General features: G+C 37.9%; 1 protein-coding gene across 1 annotated transcript in view; it reads left to right on the top strand.

Annotated features, from left to right (window-relative positions):
* Positions 1–2400: 2400 nt before the first annotated feature.
* The window catches only part of LOC137044903 (adhesion G protein-coupled receptor A3), a 268199-nt gene continuing 259293 nt past the window's right edge, over positions 2401–11306 (top strand). The window contains exons 1-2 of the mRNA XM_067421283.1: positions 2401–2550; positions 2641–2874. Of these exons, the coding sequence (XP_067277384.1) occupies positions 2660–2874 (215 nt within the window). The 5' untranslated portion in view covers positions 2401–2550; positions 2641–2659. The remainder of the gene's footprint in view (positions 2551–2640; positions 2875–11306) is intronic.

Consider the following 11306-nt stretch of genomic DNA (forward strand, 5'->3'; position numbering starts at 1 on the left):
TGGATTCCAAAAGAAAACCGACATGGCAGGAGAGAGAAGCGATCGCTACTGCTTGCTGAATTACTCGAACAGTGTTTTTTATTTTATTTTATTTTTTTATAAAACCCAACATTAACCAGTGCTGAAAAAGATGATGTCTGCTCTGTCCAAACGATACTGTTTGATGAACTGCTCATCGTCACACATTTCGAACACATTCTCCCTCTATTGAAAGATTTGCGCACGTCTCTGTCTCCTCAGCGCCTCCACTGCCCCTACTGGACACTCCTGACCACTGAGAGACCTCTCGAGCTGTCTTAAATAACTGGGAGAGTAAGAGTGATTCTTAGCTTTAAGAAATTTGATAACTTGCTTTTATACTTAAGTTTGAAAGTAGAAGTAAATGTCATGAATTCTCAGCACTTAAGACTAAAATAGCACTTTGAGAAGCTTGATAAATACGGGCCCTGATCAACATGACATAAGCGACTGATAATGGAGGAAACAGCAGAGAATTGGACATAATCATTGGCAGGGATGTACCAAAGCATTTACAACTTGTTCAAAGAAATGAGAAACTTAAAATAAACTCAAAAATTTAAGGCAGCCAGGTTACTTTTTTTTTTTTTTAAAGTTAAACCAACTAATTTTTTATTACAGGGAGACGTTTGTCCTCTTGTATGGACACAGTTTCACAATGACTCCTGCCTCTCCTCGGACTTTAAAAATGACTGACGTTAATTTAGAGATCATATTTAACACTTATGGAAAATGATAATATTTTGTAGTATATCATACTAATATCATCATCAATATCATAATATCATTTAAATGACTTAAAGCATGTTTATCATGCATTTTGGGGACACAACAAGTGAAAAATGATATTTCAATAGTCCTATATTAGATATGAAAATTTTGCCAATTACTACTCCCATTATTACACGTCTGTTGTCCCAAGAGCACATTAATATGCACATTTAATACAATGTATTGATGAATCGCACGGGAAAACCTGCTTATGTCCTTTTTACACTCATATTGCATAAAGCAAAATGATATATCAAATCAGGGTTAGTTGAGAATCATCTATATATATATTTAATTATTATTTAGTCCTGATGTCGTCTACAGAGGACATAACATATTAATAAAATATAATTTTTCCAAAAAAAAAAATCTTTTTTTCCGTGTACTCCAAACAATGTAATGACATGAAAAAATCCTAAACCTAAAAATTGATTGATTTTTAAAAAAAAAGTCTATTCAGCCATTTTTATTAATATTTAGTCCTAGTGTCATCTACAGAGGACATACCATATGAATAAAATATATATATTTTTAAATGTTGTTTTTACATTTTCCCCCCGTGTACTTTAAACAATGTAATAACATGAAAAAATCCTAAATTCACTAAAGGTTTATTTCTCAGGAGATGTCATTCAACCCTTAAAGGCACAGAGAATCAGTCAGATAAAGATCATTTACTACGCTCACGCTGATCCAGGATCAGACTCACAACAGCTCCGAAAAATCTGCTTCTCAATGAAGATTTAAAGTCCACAAAGCATTTTCATGACATAATGACACATATTAAGACATATTTAATGGTATTTGTTTTTCCTTCAGAAACTCACTTTACTAAAACTCAGTTCTGGATGTAATGAGACTTCAGTGAGTTAATAACAGCTAGTCTTCTTCATTATTATTATTATTTATTATTTACTAATATATTAATTATGTAATTTAATAAATGTAAATGATTTATTATATAATTTCTCAAAATATTATTTAATTATATTAAGCATGTAATAATATATATTATAATATAATTTAATAAATATAAATTCTTATATATATATAATTTTATTATAGTTTGTCAAGTATTATTCTTTACTGATAAAATATTAAGAATGTAGCCTAATATAATTTAATAAATCTAAATAATTTATTATATTATGCCAACTATTATTATTTACTGATATACTAATCATGCAATATATAATATAATTTACTAAATATAAAACATTTATTATAATTTGTCAAATAGTATTATTTGCTGATATATTGAATGGTCCATCATATGAATTACATCAGTTTAAGAGACTAAAGTGCTAAAACTGGCATTAAGTGTGCAGATGTATGCCTGTATGCCATAATAATGTCATATCTTTATTCTGTATGATTATACACACAGTGATGATATTCCACATCGCCACGCCTCTTTAGAGGAAAGGATGCTTTTGCATAGCTTATGAATATTAATGATGGAAGGCGCTCACTCTGTTAGCTTCATTAATATTCAAAACCAGCCCTTCGCCGTAGCTCCCGCCCACCAGCCAATCAGGTCGCCCCTCTGGGTTACGTCACGGCTCGATGTTGAATATTCATGAGTCAGGCGTTCAGCTGAGTGACGCGACGCGCATGAAGTTACAGAAACCTGTTGATTCTCGCAGAAGTCCCTCAAACCGCTCTAATGCGCGGACACTAAACTTTTCCTCACTTTTGGTTATTAAGGATGAGCAGAAGCGCGTGCACTGAGGATGCGAACTGGCGTGTGATGCAGAATTGGTAATATTTTTGTTCTAGTGTTTGCACTGATCATCATTAGGGACCGATAGTGTTTGATCCACCCTGAGATGATCAATACTTGTGTCCCAGAGCGGCTGGAAGTTACGTGATGAGGGCGCTGCGCGTGCTCGTGCTGTGCGCGGCGCTCGCGCGCTCCTGGAGCAGCAGACACTGCCCGGACCTGATGATTGACAGCTGTCACTGCAGCTCGGAGAGATCAAAGGAGTTTAACAGGCAGAGCGTGCGCGTGAAGGTTGCGTGTGATGACGCGGACCTGATGGAGAGCATGCAGCCCAGCTCGTTACCCAACACAACAGTGTCACTGTGAGTAACACACACACACACACACGTAAACACAAACTTTTTTATGTTAAATGTGATTAATCGGTTAAATATATTAATTATTACTAATTGTTTACCAAACTAAACATGTCATATTTTGGCTGTTTTAGGATTGAAATGTTAAACTATAGGCAAAAATAATCCGATGAAAATCAGGCAAACTTGTGTCTAATTTCGCCATCAGGCCTAATGACGTGATTTAATGTGAAGATGAGCAGCTGTTGATGTGAGAGGACTGGACACACTCACGAGGCTTTAAGATTAATCATGAATGTGTGCATATTGAATCATTTAAACACACTCATGTATATAACTAGTGTTCTAGCCTTCAGTAAATTAAATTAAAGTGGTTAATAAAAAAAATTCTAAATATAAAAAAAGAAAAACTGACCCTATGTTTATTTCTTGACTGCTGTAGGAGGAGAAGAGACAGGGAAAGATGAGCAGAACGAGGGAAAAGAGAGAGTGATGAGAGGAGAGAGGAATAATATACTGACACTGACTCGGTTTTAAAGCGGTTTCTCATCCATGTTTTGGCCTTCAAACGTCTTAAAATACACAAATATAGATAGACCAGAGAAATCAAGATTCACATACCCCAGAAATCTTTCCATTTCAATACAAATATCTTCATTTGTGTTCAGAAGATGAGCGAAAGTCGGTCAAATTTAATTTAACCATTAAAGCCAATAACAGAATAAACTATAAAACAGATTTCATAGCTAAATGAAAGAGCAATCACTGCATAAATGATGTTCTTCCTCAGGATTTATGATTTCCAGCACAAACTCTAAACATCCTACACTCTCAAAAAAAAAAGGTACAGTTCTGTCACTGGGGCGGTACCCTAAGGTACAAAAGTGAAAAGGTACATCTTTGTACCTTACTCACCCCTAAATGGTTCATATTAGTACCTAAAAAGGTACATATCAGTACTTTAAGAGTGCAAATTAGTACCTTAAAGGTACATAGTAGAACCTTAAAGGTACATATTAGTACCTTTTTGGTTTTGTACCTTAGGGTACCGCCCCAGTGATAGAAATGTACCTTTTTTTCTGAGAGTGTAAAAATCAAGAGACATTTAATGTAAATGAAGAAATGAAGTCTTGCTTTCTGAGAAATTGAACAAAATTGAATGAGCTTTTGCTTAAAACAAGAACAAATATTACATTACATATACAAATGTATTTGAATTAAGTTAATTTTTATGAACTCGTCGGCAGATATTTGCTCTTGTTTGAATCATAAAATCCCTTTCCCAAGATTTCTCATCTCAAACTTTAACCTGTTATCTGTCACTGTCACATTTTTGAAAATATTCATGAAAATTCACTATCCAAACTGAAATGGTTGCGATTCAAGAATGCTTTGTAATATAGACATAAGTTTGGTCTCATTTTAAAGAAGACAGTCAGCAGATTATTGCACAAGTGAAAAAATTAAAGTATAAAAATTATGGAAGTTTAAATTTACTGTAAATCAAATATACTGTACTAGATATTTAATATTTCATATAAAATGTTACAAAATACTTTGTACTCTAAAATTACTACCAAATCAAAGCCATATGTATAATCAATTTTCTGTTCCAAATTTGAAGTTGATATCACAAAAAATGAAGTTCCCATGAGATTTCAAGTGAAGTTCACAAAACAGTGATCAGATATACAGGGAGTGCAGAATTATTAGGCAAATGAGTATTTTGACCACATCATCCTCGTTATGCATGTTGTCTTACTCCAAGCTGTATAGGCTGGAAAGCCTACTACCAATTAAGCATATTAGGTGATGTGCATCTCTGTAATGAGAAGGGGTGTGGTCTAATGACATCAACACCCTATATCAGGTGTGCATAATTATTAGGCAACTTCCTTTCCTTTGGCAAAATGGGTCAAAAGAAGGACTTGACAGGCTCAGAAAAGTCAAAAATAGTGAGATATATTGCAGAGGGATGCAGCAGTCTTAAAATAGCCAAGCTTCTGAAGCGTGATCATCGAACAATCAAGCGTTTCATTCAAAATAGTCAACAGGGTCGCAAGAAGCGTGTGGAAAAACCAAGGTGCAAAATAACTGCCCGTGAACTGAGAAAAGTCAAGCGTGCAGCTGCCAAGATGCCACTTGCCACCAGTTTGGCCATATTTCAGAGCTGCAACATCACTGGAGTGCCCAAAAGCACAAGGTGTGCAATACTCAGAGACATGGCCAAGGTAAGAAAGGCAGAAAGTCGACCACCACTGAACAAGACACACAAGCTGAAACGTCAAGACTGGGCCAAGAAATATCTCAAGACTGATTTTTCTAAGGTTTTATGGACTGATGAAATGAGTGAGTCTTGATGGGCCAGATGGATGGGCCCGTGGCTGGATTGGTAAAGGGCAGAGAGCTCCAGTCCGACTCAGACGCCAGCAAGGTGGAGGTGGAGTACTGGTTTGGGCTGGTATCATCAAAGATGAGCTTGTGGGGCCTTTTCGGGTTGAGGATGGAGTCAAGCTCAACTCCCAGTCCTACTGCCAGTTTCTGGAAGACACCTTCTTCAAGCAGTGGTACAGGAAGAAGTCTGCATCCTTCAAGAAAAACATGATTTTCATGCAGGACAATGCTCCATCACGCGCGTCCAAGTACTCCACAGCGTGGCTGGCAAGAAAGGGTATAAAAGAAGAAAATCTAATGATATGGCCTCCTTGTTCACCTGATCTGAACCCCATTGAGAACCTGTGGTCCATCATCAAATGTGCGATTTACAAGGAGGGAAACCAGTACACCTCTCTGAACAGTGTCTGGGAGGCTGTGGTTGCTGCTGCACGCAATGTTGATGGTGAACAGATCGAAACACTGACAGAATCCATGGATGGCAGGCTTTTGAGTGTCCTTGCAGAGAAAGGTGGCTATATTGGTCACTGATTTGTTTTTGTTTGGTTTTTGAATGTCAGAAATGTATATTTGTGAATGTTGAGATGTTATATTGGTTTCACTGGTAAAAATAAATAATTGAAATGGGTATAAATTTGTTTTTTGTTAAGTTGCCTAATAATTATGCACAATAATAGTCACCTGCACACACAGATATCCCCCTAAAATAGCTAAAACTAAAAACTAAAACTTCCAAAAATATTCAGCTTTGATATTAATGAGTTTTTTGTGTTCAGTGAGAACATGGTTGTTGTTCAATAATAAAATTAATCCTCAAAAATACAACTTGCCTAATAATTCTGCACTCCCTGTAGTAATAAGAGTTACATTAGAGACACGTCAAAGTTTGAAAATGTCCAACAGATCTCCATAACTTTTAATTAATTGGACAAAAAATTGCTTAACCTGTTAACTGTCACCGGTGGGCCCATTTGCCACTGCACGTTTAAAACAATTATATCCTATATTTATCCTGATCTAATGTTGACAAACTATATATCATTTGAAAGCTTACAAACTCCAGATTCATCCTGTGAAAACCGTTTTGAAATCGGACCTTGTGTTACCATGGAAACAGTGTGCTAAATTATTCTCCTATTATTATTAAATTATTCTCTTGGGCTCCTCCCCAAGAGGCATCGTCATGTTTCATATTTATTTAACCACTTTATAATAAAAACCTTTTCTAATCTTGACAAAACACACATCGTGGGAAAGGTCTGAGTCTCACGGTTCTACAGGGAGTGCAGAATTATTAGGCAAGTTGTATTTTTGAGGATTAATTTTATTATTGAACAACAACCATGTTCTCAATGAACACAAACTCATTAATATCAAAGCTGAATATTTTTGGAAGTTTTAGTTTTTAGTTTGAGCTATTTTAGGGGGATATCTGTGTGTGCAGGTGACTATTACTGTGCATAATTATTAGGCAACTTAACAAAAAACTAATTTATACCCATTTCAATTATTTATTTTTACCAGTGAAACCATAACATCTCAACATTCACAAATATACATTTCTGACATTCAAAAACCAAACAAAAACAAATCAGTGACCAATATAGCCACCTTTCTCTGCAAGGACACTCAAAAGCCTGCCATCCATGGATTCTGTCAGTGTTTGGATCTGTTCACCATCAGCATTGCGTGCAGCAGCAACCACAGCCTCCCAGACACTGTTCAGAGAGGTGGACTGTTTTCCCTCCTTGTAAATCGCACATTTGATGATGGACCACAGGTTCTCAATGGGGTTCAGATCAGGTGAACAAGGAGGCCATATCATTAGATTTTCTTCTTTTATACCCTTTCTTGCCAGCCACGCTGTGGAGTACTTGGACGCGCGTGATGGAGCATTGTCCTGCATGAAAATCATGTTTTTCTTGAAGGATGCAGACTTCTTCCTGTACCACTGCTTGAAGAAGGTGTCTTCCAGAAACTGGCAGTAGGACTGGGAGTTGAGCTTGACTCCATCCTCAACCCGAAAAGGCCCCACAAGCTCATCTTTGATGATACCAGCCCAAACCAGTACTCCACCTCCACCTTGCTGGCGTCTGAGTCGGACTGGAGCTCTCTGCCCTTTACCAATCCAGCCACGGGCCCATCCATCTGGCCCATCAAGACTCACTCATTTCATCAGTCCATAAAACCTTAGAAAAATCAGTCTTGAGATATTTCTTGGCCCAGTCTTGACGTTTCAGCTTGTGTGTCTTGTTCAGTGGTGGTCGACTTTCTGCCTTTCTTACCTTGGCCATGTCTCTGAGTATTGCACACCTTGTGCTTTTGGGCACTCCAGTGATGTTGCAGCTCTGAAATATGGCCAAACTGGTGGCAAATGGCATCTTGGCAGCTGCACGCTTGACTTTTCTCAGTTCACGGGCAGTTATTTTGCACCTTGGTTTTTCCACACGCTTCTTGCGACCCTGTTGACTATTTTGAATGAAACGCTTGATTGTTCGATGATCACGCTTCAGAAGCTTGGCTATTTTAAGACTGCTGCATCCCTCTGCAATATATCTCACTATTTTTGACTTTTCTGAGCCTGTCAAGTCCTTCTTTTGACCCATTTTGCCAAAGGAAAGGAAGTTGCCTAATAATTATGCACACCTGATATAGGGTGTTGATGTCATTAGACCACACCCCTTCTCATTACAGAGATGCACATCACCTAATATGCTTAATTGGTAGTAGGCTTTCCAGCCTATACAGCTTGGAGTAAGACAACATGCATAACGAGGATGATGTGGTCAAAATACTCATTTGCCTAATAATTCTGCACTCCCTGTATTAGAGAACATATTGACGGGTTGTTCCCTTCAGTTTATTCCTTATATTCTCTTAAATTGACCTCCGTGTTTGAATGGGCTTCTGGTAGATATTCGAGATATTTTTATAGATGCCTTGTTCTAAAATCTTCTTCAAGCTTTCGCTTGTTTCTCAGCGGCGGTAAGGGCCGTTAAATGTCTCACGCTGAACAGCTCAAGTCAACTTTATTTCTATAATTCACTTCAATAATAATCTGTCTGTTTTGTCAGCTATGAAACGGTTGAATCGTCTATAAAAGCATCTCTACTCTAGTCCACTTTTATAACGTCACCCTAACCCACGCTCGCTCTCTGTTCCAGTTGACTTCTATCATTGAGGGATTTTTAAAGCAAAGATAAAGCCTGAAAGCTGAAGTGTAATGGAGGTCATGTGACCGTGGTGTAGTTCCTTTATAGCCTGCGTTCAGCTTTTGACTTCTGCCCATTGTATGTAAGCTTTAAATGTATGAAAGTTGTGTTCATTTCTGAGGATTATAATGAACAAAACTTGCAGGAATCGTACATTTTGTTTCTGCTATAATCCAAAAGCCAATGGAAGTATCCTAATGGGATTTGTCCTGCACCATCATTGGCTGGTTTATTTTTTCTCGTAGGAGATTTAAAAAAAAAACGTTTTTCAAGCCTTGAATCAAACCAGCAGCCCCGAGGACAATCACAACATCATACACTTTGATTTGAAGCAAGAAAGTATTTACAAATCTGCCAGAATGATACAGATACAAGACTGAGATTGATGAGGTAAAGAACTACAATCCCATGATGCATTGCAAACAACATCATCGAAATTAAAAAGACTGAGAAACATTAACTTTTTCATTTAGTGTATTAATCAGTTACTGTAATTTAATTAGTTTTCAATCATGTAGCGTTGCATTAAATATGGGATAGAGTTAGAAAATAGAACAATTCTAAATGAAACGAGTGGACTTAACATCGATATTTAACATTGAATTATTAAATATGTTTTTAATGTAACCTAGTCACTTTAAATTATTTGGTCAGTTTGATCCGTCCATCCATTCACTCATCCATTCACTCATCCATCCATCCATCCATCCATCCATCCATCCATCCATCCATCCATCCATCCATCCATCCATTCACTCATCCATCCATCCATTCACTCATCCATCCATTCACTCATCCATCCATTCACTCATCCATCCATCCATCCATTCACTCATCCATCCATCCATCCATCCATTCACTCATCCATCCATTCACACATCTATCTATCCATCCATCCATTCACTCATCCATCATCTGTCCATCCATCCATCTATCCATCCATCCATCCATTCACTCATCCATCATCTGTCCATCCATCCATCCATCCATCCATCCATCCATCCATCCATCCATCCATCCCACATCTATCAATCCATCTATCCATTCACTCATCCATCATCTGTCCATCCATCCATCCATCCATCCATTCACACATTTATCTATCCACCCACTCCCCCACCCATCCATCATTCCTCCATCCATCCATCCATCCCATCCATCCATTCACACATTTATCCATCCATCCATCCATCCATCCATCCATCCATCCATTCACACATTTATCTATCTACCCATTCCCCCACCCATCCATCAATCCATCCATCCATCCATCCATCCATCCATCCATCCACACATTTATCTATCCACCCATTCCCCCACCCATCCATCATTCCTCTATCCATCCATTCATTCATCCATTAATTTATCCAATCCATCCATCCAATTCTTTCATCCAATCCCATCCATCCATCCATCCGTGGTCTTCATGGGATTGGGTGGAGCTAATGAGCTCTCTCTGTGACTCTCTGATTGGTGGAGCTGTCTGTACAGCATCATGGGTAATGTAGTTTTTCACTGTGAATTTGACAGGTAAACATGATTATTTAAAAAAAGCTGAAATGTGTGCTGACGGAAGACGTCATCCAGACACGACTATAGAGAGTCCAGCCCCTCGAGCGGAGTGTGTGATGTGCTCCGCTTGTGTTCGTCTGATTGTTCTGATCCGGGGCTTGTTTTGGGGTCTGGTTTGTCAGGAAGCCATTTTTCCCGCTTGAGGAAGGGTGACATTCATAATTCTGCGGTGACTTCCCTCGCCTCACTTTTGTTCCTGAGTTGAGGATAATAAACAGCTCTGCTCGCTCTCTTCCTCTCCTCAGACCCTGGGATTATGATATTTACTGTCGTTCAGATCAGCTCATTATCATCCTGCCATCATTTCTTCATTAATCATCTCGGGCCTCGCTCTGAAGGGCCACACACTCATCTTTAATTCATCTGCTTTTATTCATTAAACGACTCTTTTATGTGAACCGATTTAGGGAACTTCTCGTTTTTTAGTCTTTATGGTTATAGGTTCATCTTTATTTCTAAATTGAGTCGTAATTTTTGCATCTTATCTTTATGTCTATAAGGACTCGATAATTGAGACGCGTTTCTCAAGCCTCTTCCACTTCTTCTCATGATCAAAGTTGGCGAGAAACAAATGGAAGAGGAAGATTTTCAGTGACTTAAACTTTGCAGAAATTTTTGCAAATGTTAGAAACATTAAGTTTTCTGTTTCTTCCGGATCTAAAATAGGGATGTTAACCGATGACCGTTTGACCGATGGTTGACCGTATCAACGTTAACCGATCAAAGCTGTCAGTTAATAAAAGTGATCTCTAAATTAGTCTGTTATAGACAGTGGGCTAAACGCTACTACAGTTAGCATCTCATTACAAAATCTTTGTGTGAAGTGAACAAATCCCTCACACTCAATTTTTCATAACTCACCTGTTTGTACTTAATAAACCAATAAAAACCTTTGGCGCGAGGTCACAGCGTTTGGGTTTGTGCGCTCACAAGGTTTGCAAAAAGTAAACCCTCGAGTTTAGAGCCGGGGCAGACGACAGGATGAAGTGTCATTCCGCATAAGATGGGCTTACATTTGGAAATGTATTACATCATCATGTTTTTCTTTTATTATCGTGCGAACACAGTTTGCTGATGATTTTATGATCCATCCATCCATCCATCCATCCACTATCCATCCATCCATCCACTATCCATCCATCCACCTATTAATTAATTAATTCATCCATCTATCCATCCATCCATCCATCCATCCACCTATTAATGAATTAATTAATTAATTCATCCATCCATCCACTATCCATCCATCCATCCATCCAC

Source organism: Pseudorasbora parva, chromosome 17 (assembly GCF_024679245.1).
Source record: "Pseudorasbora parva isolate DD20220531a chromosome 17, ASM2467924v1, whole genome shotgun sequence".
Lineage (NCBI taxonomy): Eukaryota > Metazoa > Chordata > Actinopteri > Cypriniformes > Gobionidae > Pseudorasbora > Pseudorasbora parva.